Source organism: Pan troglodytes, chromosome 23 (assembly GCF_028858775.2).
Source record: "Pan troglodytes isolate AG18354 chromosome 23, NHGRI_mPanTro3-v2.0_pri, whole genome shotgun sequence".
Classification (NCBI taxonomy): domain Eukaryota; kingdom Metazoa; phylum Chordata; class Mammalia; order Primates; family Hominidae; genus Pan; species Pan troglodytes.
Window position 1 is genome coordinate 25,650,759 of NC_086016.1, and position 21,361 is coordinate 25,672,119.

General features: G+C 48.9%; 1 protein-coding gene across 2 annotated transcripts; it reads right to left on the reverse strand.

Annotated features, from left to right (window-relative positions):
- Nucleotides 1-10,989: 10,989 nt before the first annotated feature.
- On the reverse strand, nucleotides 10,990-21,326 carry ZNF70 (zinc finger protein 70). Of its 2 annotated transcripts, none has more exons than XM_009437922.5 (2): nucleotides 20,877-21,326; nucleotides 10,990-15,373 (listed from the first exon to the last, which is right to left on the reverse strand). In XM_009437922.5, the coding sequence occupies exon 2, from the start codon at nucleotides 15,292-15,294 to the stop codon at nucleotides 13,954-13,956; it is 1,341 nt and encodes a 446-aa protein (XP_009436197.1). In that variant the 5' UTR covers nucleotides 15,295-15,373; nucleotides 20,877-21,326; the 3' UTR covers nucleotides 10,990-13,953. The 2 variants fall into 2 exon arrangements, with proteins under 2 accessions (XP_009436197.1, XP_054532072.1); XM_054676097.2 differs by having other exon boundaries at nucleotides 11,747-15,373; nucleotides 21,147-21,312.
- Nucleotides 21,327-21,361: the final 35 nt, after the last annotated feature.

Here is a 21,361-nt window from a genome sequence, read left to right on the forward strand (position 1 = left end):
CTGTCACCAAGGCTGAAGTGCAATGGTGCCATCTCGGCTCACTGCAACCTCTGCCTCCTGGGTTGAAGCGATTCTCCTGCCTCAGACTCCTGAGTAGCTGGGACTACAGGCGCCCGCCATCACGCCTGGCTAATTTTTTGTATTTTTGGTGGAGACAGGTTTTCACTGTGTTAGGCTGGGTGTTCTCGATCTCCAGACCTCATGATCCGCCCTCCTCGGCCTCCCAAAGTTCTGGGATTACAGGTGTGAGCCACTGTGCCCAGCCAGATTTTTTTAATAGAAATGGGGTGTTGCTACATTGACCAGGCTTGTCTGGAACTCCTGGCCTCAAGCGATCCTCCCGTCTCTGCCTCTCAAAGTGCTAGGATGACAGGTGTGAGCCACCGTGCTCAGCCCATATGTAAATAAATACAAGTGTTTATATCTTTATGTGTACAGAGATGTCATTTGATATTTTAATTGTTACTTTAATATTCTAATAGCAATATCATGACAAAAATTATCAAACACAACATCCAATTAGAATAACAGGCATTTCTGATCTCCCACCTCAGCTACCTTTTGTGCGGTTTTTGAGGTTAAAGGTTTTTGGTTTTGGGTTTTTTTTTTTGCAAGGCCTAAAAATAATGTCTGAATTCTGAGTGTCTTCAAAGACCCCTTCCCTTTGTACAAATACTGCCAGGGACAGTTGTTTTATTACTTAAAATAAATGTTATTGAAGTATAGTTTACATACAATACAATGCACTTATTTTAAGTGTATAGGTTTTTTTTGAGACAGGGTCTCACTTTAACTGTACAGTTTGATGAGGCTTAGCAAATGGCTATATCTGAATACCCACTGCCACTATCAAGATATAGAACTTTCTGCTGGGTGCAGTGGCTCATGCCTGTAATCCCAACTTTGGGAGGCTGAATCGGGAGGATTGCTTGAGGCCAGGACTTTCAGGACAGCCTGGGCAACGTAGGAGCTACCTGGCTACAATTTTTTTTAAAAATTAGCCAGGCATGGTGGCATGCACCTGTGGTCCCAGCTTCTCAGGAGGCTGAGGCAGGAGGATCACTTGAGCCAGGAGTTGGAGGCAGCAGTGAGCTATGACCACAATACTGCACTTCAGCCTGGGTGACAGAGCAAGATGCTGTCACAAAAAAAAAAAAAAAAAAAAAAAAAAATTAAAGCCAGGTGCGATGGCTCACACTTGTATTCCCAACATTTTGAGAAGCCAAGGTGGAAGCATTGTTTGACCCCAGGAGTTCCAGACCAGCCTGGGCAATATAGTGCTATATCATCTCTACAAAGAATATTTAAACATTTAGCCAAGCGTGTTGGCAAAGGCCTGTGGTCCCAGCTACTTGGGAGGTTGAGGTGGAAGGATCACCTAGGCCCAGATCAGGAAGGCTGTTGTGAATTGAGGCAGCGCCACTGCACTCCGCCTGAGCAACACAATGAGACCCTGTCTCAAAATAAAAACAAAAACAAATCAACAAAAAAGAACTTTCCCTAGGCCAGTGTGGTGGCTCATACCTGTAATCCCAGCACTTTGGGAGGCCAAGGCAGGCTGATCACCTGAGGTCAGGAGCTCAAGACCAGCCTGGACTACATGGTGAAACCCTGTCTCTACTAAAAATATAAAAATCAGTTGGGTGTCGTGGTGCATGCCTGCAATCCCAGCTACTCAGAGGCTGAGGCAGGAGAATTGCTTGAACCTGGGAGGCAGAGGTTGCAGTGAGCCGAGATCGAGCCACTGCACTCCAGCCTGGGTGATAAAGTGAGATCCTGTCTCAAAAAAAAAAAAGAACTTTCTCATTACTCCAGGGAGTTCCCTCTGACCCCTCCCAGTCAATCCACCTTCCAGCCCTGACCCAGGCAACCACTGATCTTCTCTGTGTCACTATGGATTAGATTTGATGTTTCCAGAATTTCATATCAATAGAATTATACAGGGTGCTCTTTTAGATCTGGCTTCTTCCACGCAGCATGTTTTTGAGATTCATCCATTTTCTGCATGTTTTAGTATCTTGTTCCCAAGTATCACTTTTAGCAACAGAAAACAGAACAAATTTCATGAGTATATCAATTACACACCTTATTCAGGCAAGATTCTTTGAATCAATTTTATGACATGAAATGGTGTCTATCACTTTGCAGCTGCTGAAAAGAGACACATCCTCTTTCTTTCTTTCTTTCTTTCTTTTTTTTGGAGACGGAGTTTCACTCTTGTTGCCCAGTCTAGAGTGCAATGGGACGATCTCAGCTCACCACAACCTCCACCTCCTGGATTCCCAGATTCAAGCGATTCTCCTGCCACAGCCTCCTGAGTAGCTGGGATTACAGGCGTGTGCCACCACGCCCAGATAATTTTTGCATTTTTAGTAGAGACGGGGTTTCACCATGTTGACAGGCTGGTCTCGAACTCCTGACCTCAGGTGATCCACACGCCTCAGCCTCCCAAAGTGCTGGGATTACAGGCAAGAGCCACTGCGCCTTGGCTCTCTTTCTTGTCTCCCTGAAATTGCTTTTCTCTCACAACATTCTCAAGCTCAATATCAGTTTTCCATAAGCTGCCAAAAAAAAAAAAATTAAGGCCAAGGAGCTCAAAACCTAACATATGAAAAGGGAAAAGGCAAGATGGGAATTTTAAACAGGAGGAATGAGGGGCACATAATGTGTTTCTCAGTTCCACCTGATATAAATTCTTATCTGTAGCCTGGGCAGCATAGCAAGATCCCATCTCTACAAAAAAATACAAAAACTAGCCAGGAGTGCTGGTGCACACCTGTGGTCCCAGCTACTTAAGAGGTTGAGGCACAAAGATCTTGAGCCCAGATTGAGGCTGCGGTAAGCTGAGATCACACCACTGCACTCCAGCCTGGGTGACAGAGTGAGACCCTGTCTCTAAATAAATAAATTAGCATGTGTTCACCAGCAGTACACTGCAGTAGTGGCTCGTGTGAGATTTCTCCAGGTGTGTCCTAGGGTTGGAGCTGCTGGGTTGCAGGGTCTGTTCATCTCCAAGGAGGTTGTCCACACCAGGGCTTTTACCGCCAGCTGCCTCACAATAGAGAAGCATCCAGTCACCAGGGCCTCCCTTGGCCCCATGCAGGTCCGGGTGTCCACCCCAATCAACAGTTTTGCTTATTTCTGGTCCACAAAAAGGTTTCAGTTATTTTGATCTTGGCTAGACCTTTTGGGGGTCTTTTTTTTTTCCCTTGAGATGTAGTTTCGCTCTTGTTGCCCAGGCTGGAGTGCAATGGTGCAACCTTGGCTCACTGCAACCTCCGCATCCCGGGTTCAAGTGATTCCCTTGCCTCAGCCTCCCAAGTAGCTGGTATTACAGAGGCCCGCCACCACACTTGGCTAATTTTTTTGTATTTTTAGTAGAGACAGGGTTTCACAATGTTGGTCAGGCTGGTCTCAAACTCCTGACCTCAGGTGATCCACCCACCTTGGCCTCCCAAAGTGCTGGGATTACAGGCATGAGTCAGCATGCTCAGTCTATTATTCCTGTAATAATATTTGTCATGCTGATCTATGACCGGTGATCCTTGATGTTACTATTGTATCGGTGCAAAAGTAATTGTGGGTTTTGTCATTAAAAGTAATGGCACTAGGCTAGGCCCTGCTCAGTAGCTTATTTGGTAAGCCGGTGGGTCCTGGAAGTTTGCTTTTTTTTTTTTTTTTTGGATATGAAGTCTCATTGCCACTAGGCTGGAGTGCAGTGGCGTGATCTCAGCTCACTGCAACCTCCGCCTCCCGGGTTCAAGCAATTCTTCTGCCTCAGCCTCCTGAGTAGCTGGGACTACAGGTGTGTGCCACCACGCCCAGCTAATTTTTTTGTATTTTTATTAGAGATAGGGTTTCTCCATGTTGGTCAGGCTGGTCTCGAACTCCCGACCTCAGGTGATCCGCCTGCCTCGGCGTCGCAAAGTGCTAGGATTACAGGTGTCAGCCACCACGACCAGCCGAAAGTTTGCATTTCTGGCAAGTTCCTGGGCAATAATTATGATGGCCAAGAATGACAGTCTGAGAATGACTGCTCTGGAAGATTTTATCTGTGACCCAGAGCTTTGACCCTTTTGGGGATTTGGTGTGTCACATCCTCACTGCTGGAGTTTGCTTTAGTTAACAAAATCTGTCATTGCTCCCAAATCACTTGGTGGGGGTTATTCATTCTTCCTTGAGTTGAGCTTCCTTATCTTTGCTGTTAATAAAATGTAAGTTTCAAACATTTCTTTTTTCTTTTAGGGACAGGGTCTTGCTCTGTTACCCAGGTTGGAGTGCGGTGGTGCCATCACAGCTCACTGCAGCCTCCCACTGCTGGGTGTGGTGGTGAGCGCCTGTAGTCGTAGCTACACAGGAGGCTGAGGCAGGAGAATCGCTTGAACCTGGGAGGCGGAGGTTGCAGTGAGCCGAGATTGTGCCACTGCACTCCAGCCTGGGTGACAGAGTGAGACTCTGTCTCAAAAAAAAAAGAAAGAAAGAAAGGAAGGAAGGAAGCAAGGAAGGAAACAGAAAAGAAATGAAGCCTGACTTCAAGAAGTTCCAACATAGAGCATGGAGGAGGAGTGCAGGGAGCACAAGGGCGTGTGGGGGGGCGTCTCTGTTGGGAACTCAGGGAAGATGTTCTTGATCTGATTAATTATTCAACCAAAATGACAGGCTGGATTCTAGGCACTGGGAGTACCCTGAAGGGGCTTCTAGTAAACCTGTCCTCTGCATTGGGTCTTGGAAGATAGGGGGAATTTGCCCAAGGAAGAAGGGGAAAAGAACATTGCAGGCAGAGGGAGAAGTCTGGACAAAAAGGGTGACTGGCCTGCTTGAAGAACAGGAAGTCATCCAAGTGGCTATAACTATAACAAAAGGTAGGGAGGAGACGTGGAAAGAGTTTGGGGGAAGGCTGTGAAGAGCTTTGAATGTCAAGAGAGGGAGTTTGATCTTGGTCCTTTAGGTCATAGGGAGCCCCAGTCGATTTTAAAATCAGAAGAGCCAAATTTATTTTATTTTATTTTTATTTATTTATTTTTTTTGAGACGGAGTTTCGCTCTTGTTGCCCAGGCTGGAGTGCAATGGCATGGTCCGGGCTCACTGCAACCTCTGCCTCCCAGGTTCAAGCGATTCTCCTGCCTCAGTCTCCCAAGTAGCTGGGATTACAGGCATGCGCCACCATGCCCAGCTAATTTTGTATTTTTAGTAGAGATGGGGTTTCTCAATGTTGGTCAGGCTGGTCTCAAACTCCTGACCTCAGGTGATCCACCCCCCTCGGCCTCCTAAAGTGCTGGGATTACAGGTGTGAGCCACTGCTCCCGGCCAAAACCCCATCTTAAAAAAGAAAGAAAGGAAGGAAGGAAGATAAATCTAGCTATAGTATTGAGCTATATGGGATGGAACAGAAGGAGAAAAAGAGACCAATGGCTGGAATGTGTTGTGGTTTGACGATTTCTAGCCCTGGCTCAACTTAAGAATGGAATTACTTGGAGTTCCCAGAATGGATCCGACTGTTTCAAGCCTTCCTAAATGCTCTTCCCTGTGCCTGGGATGCCCTTCCCTCAGTGTCGGTCTTGCTACCTCCCATTCATTCATCAGTATTCTAGCCAAACATCATCAATGTCAGGTAGGCTCCCAGTTGATCCAGGTGTCCAACTCTGGGCTCCCATGTGATCCTGAGTAGTACGGGCATTTAGTGATCTTTTCCTGATTTGGGAGCACTGTAGTAGTGCCTTCTGGGCCTTCTCCACCACCCAAGTGGTAAGCTCCTTGCAAGCAAAGCTTCGTCTGACACATTTTAGTGTCCTGACACCCAGCCCTCTCCTGTCTTCCCCCACAGAAGCCCTAGAACTGGGCTGCAGCTGACCACTGGGAAGACAGGAAAGACTGTGAGACCAACTGTATGCCATGTGGTCCTGAAAAATGCGAAAATGGAGTGGCAAGTCCTGAGAGCCACCAGCTAGTGTCTGAGGCCTGGCATCCCTTTCTGGGAGGCCTCGTGTGAAAGCCAGTGGCATTCTGCAGATGTGAGGTCGTACTTCTGAATACGCAGCAAAATCCTGGGGCCAAACGCTTTGACAAATGAATTGAGGCTAGAAAGAGAGTTGGAGAAGTGGTTTGACAGCAGGGCTGTAACCACAATACCTAACATGGGTAAGTCACCAGGTGGCAGGCTCTGAGCTAAAATTCATCTCATTGCATCTTCATGACAGTACTGTTTATAAATAAAGAAACAGAAGCTGGCCGGGCATGGTGGCTCACGCCTGTAATCCCAGCACTTTGGGAGGCCGAGGCGGGCGGATCACCTGAGGTAGGGAGTTTGAGACCAGCCTGACCAACACGGAGAAATCCCGTCTCTAATAAAAATACAAAATAAGCCGGGCATGATGGCGCATGCCTATAACCCCAGCTACTCGGGAGGCTGAGGCAAGAGAATCGCTTGAACCCGGGAGGCAGAGGTTGTGGTGAGCCAAGATCTTGCCATTGTACTCCAGCCTGGGCAACAAGAGCAAAACTCTGTCTCCAAAAAAACAAAAGAAAAAAAGAAAAAAAAAAACAAAACAGAAGCTGCAAAGGGTTAGGGGTTAGAGGACATGCACACAGGCACCCAGGTAGAAGGGGACACTCAGTCTGGCTGCCCAGATGACAGAAGAGAGATTGTCAGTCCAGGTTTTTTTGCAGCAAACAGCAAGCTTGCAAGCTTGGTATGTGCGGAGGCCACGCTGTAGGTATGGGGAAGAGAACTCAGGAAGAGGAGAAAGACAGGAAAGCAGCATAAAGGCTTGCAAAAAAATTAAAAACAAATAAAAAGCAGATGAGTCAAAAGAGTCTGCAGCTGAGTCCCTGACAGTCGACACTGAAATGGACATGAGCCTTTATCCTGAGGAAGCATCCTTGGCATTAAAGACTCATAGGAGGCCCGGGCACAGTGGCTCATGTCTGTAATCCCAGCACTTTGGGAGGCTGAGGCTGGTGGATCACCTGAGGTCAGGAGATTGAGACCGGCCTGGCGAACATGGGGAAACCATGCCTCTACTAAAAATACAAAATTAGCAGGGCATGGTGGCGCATGCCTGTTATCCCAGCTGTTATCCCAGCTACTTGGGAGGCCGAGGCAAGAGAATCGCTTGAACCTGGGAGGTGGAGGTTGCAGTGAGCCGAGATCACGCCACTGCACTCTAGCCTGGCAACAGAGTGAGACTCCGTCCCAAAAAAAAAAAAAAAAAAAAAAAAAAAATTAGCCAGGTGCAATGGCGCGTGCCTGTAATCTCAGCTACTTTGGAGGCTGAGGCAGGAGAATCGCTTGATCCTGGTTGCAGTGAGCCGAGATCGCACCACTGCACTCCAGCCTGGGCTACAGAGCGAGACTTCATCTCAAAAAAAAAAAAAAGAAAGAAAGAAATACTTCAAAACACTAATAGTGTAATAATCAACTGCACCTGATAGTTTGCTAAGCATGTTTGCATTCCTTATACCACTGAGGCCCCCAAGGCTGTGAGTGTCATCATTCCCCCATGTTATAGCTGAGGACCCTGAAGTCAGAGGCTGTAACTTGAGGAATGGGCTCAGGGCAGATCCTGGCACTGAACCCAAATGTGACAAGAAGAGAGACAGGTGGGCCCAATGGCAGACCTCTAGTCTATCCAGAAATGACACTCCACATATGGTTAATAACTCCTAGAGATGGGAGTGAGGGGTGAGCATGGCTTTTTGAGTTTAAATTAGTTAATATATATTAAAATATTAAAATGAAAATAAATGATGCCTTGCTCAATAGTATTAATGATAGAACTTCTTGTACAAAAATAAATTACAGAAAGAACCAGAAAACAAACTCTAACAATTTGTTGTTTATGTAGATGTATAGAAAAATATATACACAAATTTAAAAAATAAAATGCTGAGCTAAACTCTACCATGCAAATTCAAGAAAAGCAGGGGGCTTCAGTTATAATATTTGGAAAAGACAAGTTTAAGCTAGAAATATTAAAAGAGGCAAAGAGGGTACTTAGCATAGTTTTTCTTGTTTTTTTTTGTTGTTGTTGTTGTTTTTTTTTTAGATGGAGTCTTGCTCTGTCACCCAGGCTGGAGTGCAGTGGCACAATCTCTGCTCACTGCAACCTCCGCCTCCCAGGTTCAAGTGATTCTTCTGCCCCAGCCTCCCAAGTAGCTGGGATTACAGGCGCACACCACCATGCCCAGCTAATTTTTTGTATTTTTAGTAGAGATGGGGTTTCACCATTATGGCCAAGCTCGTTTCAAACTCCTGACCTCAAGTGATCCGCCCACCTTGGCCTCCCAAAGTGCTAGGATTACAGGCATGAGCCACTGTGCCTGGACAAGTTTTTCAATATATCACTATTAAATATATATGCCCCAAACATGATACTTATTTATTGATAATTCATACCCTGCCTATTTCTCAAAAATGACTTGAGAAAAACTGCACAACATAGCGACAATACACATACAGAAATTAAAAGTGAAACAGGAATACATAAAGATATAACACACAAACATCAAACTATGATTAGATCAGGTAAATGAGTGTTCTGAACTGCTTTGGTGTCACAGAGGCATTTAAAAATATAGTAAATACTACAGCTCCTTGTCCCAGCAAAATTCCTTCAAGCACATACCCAGCTTTGTTCGATCCCTAGGGGTCTGCAACTCCTAAACCCCTACATGCTAAAGACTCCTAGGCAGGCCATGGACCCCCGGATTAAGAACTCTAAAGTAAATGAAAGTCAGAGAAAATATGGATTTGAATAAAATAATGAAAAAATTGAGTTAACAAATAGAACTGGTAGAATAAAAACACATTTTGAGATTACACAAATGCTTTTATAAAAACTGATAATATATTCAGGCCCAAAGAAGTCCTATGGACACTTAGAAATGTTGACACCACAGTACAATAATAAATAAGCAGCAATACCCTAAGCATTCATCACTTAGAAATTTTTTTTATATATATATTTTTTGAGACAGAGTCTAGCTCTTTTGCCCAGGCTGGAGTGCAGTGGCGCCACCTCGGCTCACTGCAGGCTCTGCCTCCCGGGTTCACACCATTCTCCTGCCTCAGCCTCCCAAGTAGCTGGGACTACAGGAGCACGGCTGCCTGTAGCCACCACGCACAGCTAATTTTTTGTATTTTTAATAGAGACAGGGTTTCATCATGTTAGCCAGGATGGTTTCGATCTCCTGACCTCATGATCTGCCCGTCTCGGCCTCCCAAAGTGCTGGGATTACAGGCGTGAGCCACCGCTCCCGGCTATTTTTTGTTTTTGTTGTTGTTGTTGTTTTCCCCGAGACGGAGACTTGCCCTGTCACCCAGGCTGAAGGGTAGTGGCACAATCTTGGCTCACTGCAACCTCCGCCTCCCGGGTTCAAGCGATTCTCCTGCCTCAGCCTCCCGTGTAGCTGGGATTACAGGCACCCGCCACCGTGCCCAGCTAATTTTTGTATTTTTAGTAGAGACGGGTTTTCACCATGTTGGCCAGGCTGGTCTTAAACTCCTGACCTCGTGATCCACCCACCTCGGCCTTCCAAAGGGCTGGGATTACAGGTGTGAGTCACCACGCCCGGCCCACTTAGAAATATTTTTAAATAATAACACTTGGGCAAAAGGAAATTCTTAATACTATAACAAAAAACACCACGTCAAAACTTACGGAGTGCAGACAAAGCTGTCACTCTAAGAAGAAGAAGAAATAAAAAAAGGCCGGGCGCGGTGGCTCACGCCTATATTCCCAGCCCTTTGGGAGGCCAAGGCGGGCAGATCACGAGGTCAGGAGATTGAGACTATCCTGGCTAACACGGTGAAACCCCGTCTCTACTAAAAATACAAAAAATTAGCTGGGCATGGTGGCAGGTGCCTGTAGTCCCAGCTACTCAGGAGGCTGAGGTAGGAGAATGGCGTGAACCGGGGAGGTGGGGGCTTGTAGTGAGCTGAGATCGCGCCACTGCACTCCAGCCTGGGCAACACAGCAAGACTCAGTTAAAAAAAAAAATAGACCAAAGTACCTACATTTACTAGAAATATTTAAAATATGATTAATTATATCTAAGTAATCTTAGAACTACAAAGTAAAAAAAGACAAACAAAAAGAGAGAACACATATACGCTGACAAAACAATGAGATTAGCAAATAAAAGCAAGAGTTGGAGTTTTGTACTACTCAACAACATCTAAGTAAACCACTGCCATAAAAAGGAAAAAAAAAGGCCGGGTGCGGTGGCTCACGACTGTAATCCCAGCACTTTGGGAGGCCGAGGCAGGCAGATCATGAGGTCAGGACACCGAGACCATCCTGGCTAACACGGTGAAACCCCGTCTCTATTAAAAATACAAAAAATTAGCCGGGGGTGGTGGCAGGTGCCTGTAGTACCAGCTACTCAGGAGGCTGAGGCAGGAGAATGGTCTGAACCTGGGAGGTGGAGCTTGCAGTAAGCTGAGGTCGCCCCACTGCACTACAGCCTGGGTGACAAAGCAAGACTCCATCTCAAAAAAAGAAAAGGTAGGACAACAAAAACAAAGAACAACTAAATTAAAAGATAACTGATTAAAATATTGCCAGGGATGATCTTTTATAACTTTACACTGTTTGAGAATCTAAATAGAATGAGAGAGTTAAAAAAAAAAAATCTAATAAGCTGGCTGGGCACATGGCTCACGCCTGTAATCCCAACACTTCAGGAAGCCAAGGCAGGCAGATCAGGAGGTCAGAAGTTCGAGACCAGCCTGGCCAACATGATGAAACCCCATCTCTACTAAAAATACAAAAGTTAGCCAGGCGTGGTGGCGCATGCCTGTAATCCCAGCTACTCAGGAGGCTGAGGCAGGAGAATCACTTGAACCCGGGAGGCAGAGGTTGCAGCGAGCCAAGATCGCACCACTGCACTCCAGCCTGGGTGACAGTGAGACTCTGTCTCAAAAAAAAAAAAAAAAAAAAAAACTAATAAAACAAGGAAAGAATTTGAACAGAGGGAATGAGGCTCTGGTCATACTTCCAAAAAAGAACCTGGTCTTATCATGTTTATCTGTTAACCCTTGGGAGAGAGGGGGGATCTTCATCTCCACGTTACACAAAAATTAGAAAGAGAGAGGGAGGGAGAGGAGGAGAAAGTGCACTTTTCAAAATGCAAGAACAGCACAGAATTATGAGCTGGGAGTGATGCTGGAGTGAGCAGGGGCGGCCTGATCTCCATGTGGCTTGCTCAGAGTGGGTAAACCAGGTTGGCTGAAACGAGGGTTTGCGTGCAGAAAAGCTCCTGAAAGTTGGTTTTAAGGAGAGTGGTGACTTGTGCAAAATGATGCTTTAAAAATCAATTTGGCTGGGGTGTGCAGGAAGGATGGGGAGGGAGAGACCAAAGATAGGTAACAGACATTTGCCAGATGATAACGGTGGGGAAGAGGGGCAGGTGTAAAGAGGAGGTAGATCTTTCAGGGACCCCTGCTTGATGCCGCCTGCTGTCCCCACTGCATCCTAGCATTCTCTCTTCACTCTTGATAGAGACAGGCCTGAAATGACAGGCCACTTGCAGGCAATGCCCAGGGCACCACCCAGTCAGTCCAACTGGTTGCACAGAGGGTTCTGGTGGACAATGGAGTGCTGGTTAAATGTTAAATGTTTCACATACGTAGCAAAGACAGGGGCTGGACAGAGGCATGGCTGGAACTCCCACCATGACCTCTCCAGCCCATCATATCTGTCATTTGGAAATCTCTGGCCTATCAAGACCCACTTAGTAACAATTATGGCTTTCCCATGTTTATTCATCAAAACTAGGCATAATGGCCATGCTGAGCTTCTGATCAGCTGAAATACCCAGTGTTACCATGATGAGTTCATGTTAGCCCAGCCATAAATGTTTAGGAAACTTCAAAACAGCCTAGACTGCCTCCTTCCCCACTAGCTCTGAGGAGCCCAAGGGAAGCCAGGACTAAAGAGATCCCCGAGGCCCCAGCCAAACACTTTCCAAGCGCCCAGCTGACCATCAGCCTGAGCCCATCCCTGAGGCTCCAGGTGTGGGGAGCAGGGAGTGAGGGCACTGAGACAGAATGGCCTTCAATCTCTGCTCAGCCAAAGCCAGCAGGCTGACATTGGAAGCTGTCGAGGGATGCACAAAAACCCAGCATGGGCCAGGTGTGGAGGCTCATGCCTGTAATCCCAGCACTTTGAGAGGCCAAGGCGGGCAGATCACGAGGTCAAGAGATCGAGACCATCCTGGCCAACATGGTGAAACCCCGTCTGTACTAAAAATACAAAAAATTAGCCAGGCATGGTGGCACGCACCTGTAGTCCCAGCTACTCAGCAGGCTGAGGCAGGGGAATCGCTTGAACCCAGGAGGCAGAGCTTGCAGTGAGCCAAGATCACGCCACTGCATTCCAGCCTGGCAACAGGGCAACACTCCATCTCAAAAAAAAAAGCCCAGCACAGGGCCCACAGCCTGGCTGCACACTAGGAAGTTATAATCACCTGGGGAGCTTTAAAACATGCCACCACTGCGGCTGACTGAACTGGTCCAGGTGGGACACAAGCAATGGTACTGTTTAAACAAGCCCCACGTGAACTCCCAGTTGGCAGGCGGGGAAGACAGACAGAATGTGGAAGTGCAGAATGACACTGCTGCTACAGGAGGCTCAGGACAGCATCCAAGAGGAAGTGTCCTTGTGTGGGACACTGCATCTGCAGGCATACACAGCCCAGGCTGCAAGGGGCGGAGGGAGAGAAAGCCCTGTTCAATGAGAGGTCCCACTGCTCAGAAACCAGACGGGAACATCTCTCCAGTCCGTGGAAATGCACAGGGGTGGGGCAGGGGTCACTCTGGGTCTCTGTCCTCAGTCACCATGACTGCTCACAGTTGCCAAAGCACTTTCACAGTGGCTGTGTTCTGAATGACAGCCTGGCACCAACTCTTAGAGGCACGTGGCCAGTTCCCATTACCCCAACTCTTGGATGGGGAAATGGAGCCTGGGGAAGTTACAGGACTTGTTCAAGCTCACGCACGTAGGAGGGGGTGGAACTAGGACTTGAACCCAGACCTTCTGATTAGAACACAGCCTCCTCCAACAGGCCACCCAGCTTCCCAGGTCCCCTGACACTGGGGCAGGAGGGCTGCATCATTGCCAGACCAGACCAGACCCAGGCCCTGCTGATGTCCAAGGCACACTGTGGTCTTGGGGACACTATGTCTCAGGGAGGGGTTATTCCTGGAGGGCAGTCATGTCCGGTGTCCAGGCTGAGTCACCGCTGGGTGTCAAACATCCTCTGGCCAACATGATCAAATCTCTATCCTCCTGTAACAGAGCTGTCTGAGGGAAGCTGCCCTAGGGCTAAGGAGACGGTTAAGAGGCCACGCCCAGGGGCTCACCACCCTCACCCCCAATCTCAAGACCCACCCTCCAGACCTGCCTTTGCTCTGCAGACCTGTTTTGGTTGTCCCCACCAATGCCCAACCCAGTGAGAAAATTCTACTTTGCTGCTGACACATCTACTTTTGAATCCATTTTTCTTCTACTGCTTTGGACTGTGAGTGTGGTTTCTGTCTTGCCAGACTGCAGCCTGTTTTAAAGAGTTCATCTGATATTTTCCTGGGTTTAATTCAACTTTCTCCCTCTTGGCATTTATTCTTCTAGATTCTGGGAAATGTGAAGACAGGGCAAAATGAAATCCTGTAGGCTTGGGAGTCAAATGCAAGAAGGAGAAACTGAAGGCCAGCTGTCTTTTCCGGCTGCCCTCCCTATCACCCCACCTTCCCTTCCACGCAGAAAACCTGCTGAGAGCTGGCGTGCTTGGCCCGGGGCCACGCAGGGCCTTCCTGCTAGTGGGATGTTCAAGAGCGCTTAGGTGGGAAGGTTTCCATTCAGCATCAGGGAGGTAGGTGGGGTCTTGGAGACCACGCGACGTGGAATAAGGGCTCCATCTGGCACAGGCTTTCAAGCTTTGTGTGGGCTCCTCTTTCTATAGCTTCTCCCCAGAATGAATCTTCTGATGGCGAATCAGGTGCGAGCTCCCCCGGAAGGACTTGCCGCACAGATTGCACACGTAGGGCTTCTCTCTGGTGTGGGTTTTATAGTGCTCGATGAGGGCTGACCGGTGCCGGAAGGCTTTGCCACACTCGCAGGTGTAGGGCTTCTTGCCGGTGTGGATTCTCTGGTGCTGGATCAGCGCAGAGCTGTGGCAAAAGGCCTTGCCACACTGACAGCACTCGTAGGGCTTCTCACCGGTGTGGATGCGCTGGTGCTCAATGAGGGAGGAGCTCTGGCTGAAGGCTTTCCCGCACTTCTGGCATTTGTAGGGCTTCTCGCCGGTGTGGGTCTTGCGGTGCTCAATGAGGTTGGAGCTCTGGCTGAAGGCCTTCCCGCACTCATCACATTTGTATGGTTTCTTCCCAGTGTGGATCCGCTGGTGTCGGATGAGGTGTGACCTGTGACAAAAGGCTTTCCCACAGAGATCGCACTCGTGAGGTTTCTTTAGGGTGTGGATCTTCCGATGCTGGCTCAGGCCTGAGCTCTGGTTGAAGGATTTCCCACATTCCTTACACTGATAAGGTCTCTCTCCTGTATGAATTCTCTCGTGTTTTCTGAGGCTGGAGCTCCGGCTGAAATCTTTCCCGCATTCCCTGCACTCGTAGGGCCTCTTTCCGGTGTGGATCTTTTGGTGTTGCGTGAGGGCTGAGCTCTGGCGGAAGGCCTTCCCACACTCCCGGCACTCATAGGGCTTCTCCCCGGTGTGGATGATCTGGTGCCTGAGCAGGTGGGAGCTCTGGCTGAAGGCCTTCCCGCACTCACAGCACTCATAGGGCTTCTCCCCAGTGTGGATCACCAGGTGTCGGAGCAGGTGCGAGCTCTGGCTAAAGGCCTTCCCACACTCTCGACACGCGTAGGGCTTGGCTGGTTGTGGGGTTCTGTGAGGTGCGTTAGGTCCTGAGTCCCCTCTGTCTGTTTCTGCACAATCGCATGGACTGGGCTCTTCACTGTGGATTATCTGACACATGCTGAGGTCGGATTTCTGGAGGAAGGTTTGTCCGAAGAGCTCATCATCCTGGGGTCTGGTTCCTGGGGGGATACTTTGATGCTGAACAGGGCTTGAGCACAAACTGAAATTCCCCTCGTAATCATCATGTTCTTCGTCCTGCTCACCAAGAGGGATCTCCTTGTAGATCACAGCCATTTGCTCCAAACCTCTTTCCTGAAGAAAAGGGTCCCCCAGGTCCTCCCCTGGGAAAAGTCCTTGTTGTGACTCTAACCTGTTCTCAAATGCAAAGGTCTCACCAAACTTGGTTGCTGGGGGAACCTCCATTGTGAATCTGCTATCATCCCCAATGGTTGTATTTCTTTAAAAATGTTCTTCTTTGGGCCACACTTACTGTTCTCACAATCTGAAAAGAAAACAGGGAACTCTGTCAAGTCAGCAAGTCAAGCAGCTCATATGTGCCTGCTTCCTGTCCTAGAATCTATGGTAGAAACAACAAAATACGCATAAGACACAATCTTGCCCTTAAGATGATCCCAAATAAGTTAGAGGCAAGTTTTGCTTACCAGAGACAATTGAAGGCAGACAGACAGACACAATCAAGTGCCACATCATGGTGTCTAGACTCTACGGGCTGAAGGTGTTCAGAAAGGTGAGCCAAAACAGGAAGTGGGGGCTGGGTGTGGTGGCTCACACCTATAATCCTAGCACTTTGGGAGGCTGAGGCAGGCAGATCACTTGAGGTCAGGAGTTCAAAACCAGCCTGGTCACATGGTGAAACCCCGTCTCCACTAAAAATACAAAACAATTAGCCGGGTGTGGTGGTGGGTGCCTGTAATCCCAGCTACTAGGGAGGCTGAGGCAGGAGACTCGCTTGAACCTGGGAGGCAGAGATTGCAGTGAGCGGAGATCACCCCACTGCACTCCAACGTGGGCAAGAAAGCGAGACTCTATCTCAAACAACAACAACAACAACAGCAACAACAACCAGGAAGTGGGGCCATTGCAGAAAAGGAGCAAGACTCCAGCTACTGGGTGACATTGGGGGCAGGTTTTGCTGGGAAAGAGAAAGAGAGCTCTTCCCTCTACCCTAGGTCAGTCGCACTCCCTCCAGCCAGGTGCCCCAACCTGGGAGTCAGCATAGCCGCTCTTATTCTCACCCGACCGGTCCCCTCTTATCTACTTCCTGAGGCTGCATGGGCAGCGTCTCTGTCTCTCAGTCCTCACTGTCACTCTGCAGCTCAGGCTTCAGAGCTACCTCCTGGGATCTTTTCAGGGCTGGCCTCCAAACTAGCTGCTGACCTCCGGCTTCCTCATCTCCCTCTGGTGCATGCCCTACATTAACAATAGAGTCAAATATCCAAAACATAAGCCTGATTATGGTGGTTCCCTTTTTTTTTTTTTGAGAAGGAGTTTCACTCTTTCACCCAGGCTGGAGTGCAGTGGCACGATCTTGGCTCACTGCAACCTCTGCCTTCCAACTTCAAGTGATTCTCCTGCCTTGGCGTCCCAAGTAGCTGGGATTACAGGCGCCCGCCACCATTCTTGGCTAATTTTTGTATTTTTAGTAGAGACCGGGTTTCACCATGTTGGCCAGGCTGGTCTCAAACTTCTGACCTCAAGTGATCTGCCTGCCTCGGCCTCCCAAAGTGCTGGGATTACAGGCGTGAGCCACCATGCCTGGCCTGGTGGTTCCCTTCTTAGGATCTTGTGACAGCCCAATTCCTTCACACCTGGCCCTTCCAATCCATCTCCTGTCTGTCTGCCCCATACACCTCTTCTTTTTTATTTGAGATAGGCTCTTGCCCGTTGCCCAGGCTGGAGTATAGTGGTGTGATTTTGGCTCACTGCAACCTCTGCCTCCCAGGCTCAAGTGATCCTCCCACCTCAGCCTCCTGGGACTGCAAGTGTACGCCACCACACTCTGCTAATTTTTTTAATTCTTTCTTTTTGTAGAGATGAGGTCACACTGTATTGCCCAGGCTGGCCCCCCCCAACACTTCTAATTTTCCAGCTCAATGACTAATTTGCACTGCTGTTGTCTGGTCCTAACAGGTAAGGACCATTCTCAGACTGCCACTTGCTCATCCTTCAGGACTCGTCCAAATGTCCCTTTTTCTCTGCGCCCTCAGGTTCTTGACCATCTCAGGCCCCCACCGTTAGCTTGAAAATTCCCTAAGGGCAAATACTGTGCTCCTTCATTTCAGAATCCCCAGCCCCCAGCACAAAAGCACAATCCCAATGTACACAGTTGTTGAATAAATTATCAAATGGAGGAAAAGCCATTTGTTTTTGTGCCAGAACTGTCACTTTTTTTGGTCAAAGAACACTTTAGTCAAATAAGTCAACTGTCTAGGACAGGGGTCCCCAACCCCCAGAGTGGGGGACAGGCACCAGTCTGTGGCCTGTTAGGAACCAGGCCGCATAGCAGGAGGTGAGCGGAAGGTGAGCGAGCATTACAGCCTGAACTCTGCCTCCTGTCAGATGAGCAGTGGCATTAGATTCTCATAGGAACTGGAACCCTATCGTAAACTGTGCATACGAGGGATTTGGTTGTGCACTCCTTATGAGAATCTAACACCTGATGATCTGAGGTGGAACAGTTTCATCTCAAAACCATCCCCCATGTCCCCCACCCATTCATGGAAAAATTGTCTTCCGCAAAACTGGTCCCTGATGCCAAAAAGGTTGGGGATCACTGGTCTAGGAGATATAAATAAATAAAACAGACAAGTCCGGGCGCGGTGGCTCACACCTGTAATCCCAGCACTTTGGGAAGCTGAGGTGGGCGGATCACGAGGTCACGAGATCGAGACCATCCTGGCTAACACGGTGAAACCCTGTCTCTACTAGAAATACAAAAAAATTAGCCGGGCGTGGTGGCAGGTGCCTGTAGTCCCAGCTACTCGGGAGGCTGAGGCAGGAGAATGGCGTGAACTCAGGAGGCGGAGCTTGCGAGATCATGCCACTGCACACCAGCCTGGGCAACAGAGTGAGACTCCGTCTCAAAAAATAAATAAATAAATAAAAATAAAAATAAAATAAAACAGACAAAAGCAGAGCTGCTCCAGTTGAAGGAGGGCGCATTAGCAGGGACAAGGAAGGAAGCTAGAACAGCCCACTCAGCACTCCCCCTCCCAGATGTGGCCCCTGAGGAAGCCCCAAAGAGCCCTATTCAGAAACTTCTGTGCTAGATAAAGGCAAAGTCTTCAGGTGACACAATAATGATAGCAACAGCTCATATTCACTGAGCACCTACTCTGTGCTAGGCACTAATAGGTCCTTCAAGGCACCTCATTTAATCTTCACAACTCTATACAAAGGCACAATTATCCTTATACTGAATCTAGAGAGTAACTGCCTCAAAAAAAAAAAACAAAAAAAACTAAATTAATCAGACCAGTCATAACAGAACTCATTTCTACTTGGAAAAAAAAATTTTTTTTGAGACAGGGTCTCACTCTGTCACCCAGGCTGGAGTGCAGGAGTAGAATCACAGCTCACTGCAGCCTTGACCTCCCCAGCTCAACTGATCCTCCAACCTCAGCCTCTCAAGTAGCTGGGACTACAGGGGCATATCAACACATCCAGCTAATTTTTTAATTTTTCTGTAGAGATGAGATAATATTATGTTGCCCAGGCTGGTCTTGAACTCCTGGGCTCAAGCAGTCCTCCCATCTCTGCCTCCCAAAGTGCTGGATTACAGGCATGAGCCACCATGCCCAGCAGAAATGATTTTTTTTTTTTTTGAGGTGGAGTCTCACTCTTGTTGCCCAGCCAGGAATGCAATGGCCCAATCTCGGCTCACTGCAACCTCTGCCTCCTGGGTTCAAGCAATTCTCCTGCCTCACCCTCCTGAATAGCTGGGATTACAGGCACCCGCCACCAGGCCCGGATAATTTTTGTATTTTTAGTAGAGATGGGGTTTCACTATGTTGGCCAGGCTGGTCTCGAACTCCTGACCTCAGGTGATCCGCCCACCTTGGCATCCCAAAGTGCTGGGATTACAGGCGTGAGCCACCACGCCCAGCCCAGAAATGATTTTTTTAAATGATTTTTCAGCCAATAGACCGACTGGATATAAAAAAAAAAAGAGCACTGAACTAAAGTATTTTCTTTTTCCAGAATGGAGTGCAGTGGTGTGATTACAGATCACTGGAACCTCTGGCTCGTGGGTTCAAGTGATTCTCCTATCTCAGCCTCTTAAGTAGCTAGGACACCATCCTGGCTAACACGGTGAAACCCTGTCCCTATTAAAAATACAAAAAAGGCCGGACGCGGTGGCTCACGCCTCTAATCCCAGCACTTTGGGAGGCCGAGGTGGGTGGATCATGAGGTCAGGAGTTCAAGACCAGCCTGGCCAAGATGGTGAAACCCCGTCTCTACTAAAAATACAAAAATTACAGCGTGCCTGTAATCCCAGCTACTCCGGGAGGCTGAGGCAGGAGAATCGCTTGAACCTGGGGGGCGGAGGTTGCAGTGAGCCGAGATCGCGCCACTGCACTCTAGCCTGGGTAACAGAGCGAGACTCCATCTCAAAAAAAAAAAAAAAAAAAAAAAAAAAAGCCGGCCGTGGTGGCAGGTGCCTGTAGTCCCAGCTACTTGGGAGGCTGAGGCAGGAGAATGGCGTGAACCCAGGAGGCGGAGCTTGCAGTGAGCCGAGATCGCGCCACTGCACTCCAGGCTGGGCGACAGGACGAGACTCCATCTCAAAAAAACAAAAACAAAAACAAAAACAAAAACAAAAAACAGTAGCTGGGAATACAGGCACTACAGGCACGCGCCACACCTGGCTAATTTTTGTATTTTTTGTAGAGACGGGTTTTCGCCATGTTGTGCAGACTGGTCTCGAATTTCTGAGCTCATGCGATCCACCCATTTTGGCCTCCGAAAGTGCTGGTATTACAGGCGTGAGCCCCCTCGCCCAGCCCTAAAGTATTTTCAAAAATTCTTTGATCACTTCAACTCCTCTCACCCTCCCCCTCCTCTTCAGCAACCCATAATCTCCAACCCTTCCAGCTCTCTCACTCAATTTGTGCTTTTCGACCTCATGAAATCCAAGCCATTTTTACTGTAGTTCTCCTTTTCCAGCTCCACCCCTTCTCCATCCAGCTTAGACTCTCCATACTATGCGCATCACTTCAACTCTCACGCTCTAGCACCATGCTCCTCACCTCCTCGTCCGGCTGCAACTAGCCGCTAAGTCCCAGTCTTCTCGGCCAGTTCCTCCTAAGTTGTTAAATGTTGCCAAGAAAAATCATACAACTATGTATGGCACCACGACAAATTTCGAGTTTCCGATTTCAGCTGGGACCTCAGCTCTGGCATTCTATGACCTCCTTATTGCCAATCCCTCTCTTCTCAGTCTTCACCTTCCCACCCCATCTGGCACTGCTCTCCAATACCTCCTTCTCAAAACCCTTCATTTCAGAGGTTGCAAATTGGCAGCCTGAAGATCCTGCTATGTTATGTTTGGCTCTCGAAGAGTTTGGCTTTTCCTGTTCATTTTCCTTAGTTACCAATATTTAAAACTCAGTAGGTTTCTGGCTTTCTCTTGAAAAACGAAGATGTGACAATATCCCTTCACCCGCCCACATTGCCTACCTGGGTGCATGAAAGCTTTGAGCTACCCCCCAACCCCATCCCCACCCTCGCTTTCTTCCCAATTTTCATGGCTTCCAAGTTCTCTTTCTTGATATCTTTAGATTGCAACTCTTCCTCCGCCCACCCATTAAGTCCTGGTGTTCTCAAACTTCCCTCCGTAGAGGTTTTCCATTCCCACTATATAGCCCCTACACCCTGAAGTCTCCACTCAGGATAAAAAGTTGGCAACCCTTTATCTGTCTCCCACAACATGATAAGTGTTTTTGGACCGAAAATGCAAAGGTCTGGAACTCCATGCTTCCCACCTCTGTCGGGGCCTTCTCCGGGTCCTCCTGCATCTGTCATCCCATGCTCCAGAGAGTCCCTAGGGCCTGGGCACCCTGCAAACTCTTAGTGCAGTCAAGGTTTCCTGGCTGGGGGCCCAAGAGTGGCCACGGACCCGCACACGCTGCCCAGGCGGCGACGTGGCGCCCCTACAGGCTTCCCCGCGATTGGGGACACGCACACCCAGGGCCACCGGAGGGACAGGTGGTCAGGCGGACTCAGGTCACACCGGCGGACGCGGGGCCACTCACCTGGGCCGGGGCGGGGCAGCTCACCTGGGCCGGGGCGGGGCCGCAGGCGGGCGGGGCGGGGCCGCACCTGAGCTGCTCCAACCCGCGGCCGACGCGGCCGACGCGGCCGACGCTGCCTGGCTCCACAGCAGCTGCTGACGCGGAGCCCGCGGCCGCCCGAGCACCCAGAGCCCCGCCCCCGGCCCGCGGGCACTTCCGGGACCACTCTAGGCCGC

Coding starts and splice junctions, on each gene's coding strand:
- ZNF70 (XM_009437922.5), bottom strand. CDS start 15,294: ATGGAGGTTCCCCCAGCAACCAAGTTTGGTGAGACCTTTGCATTTGAG.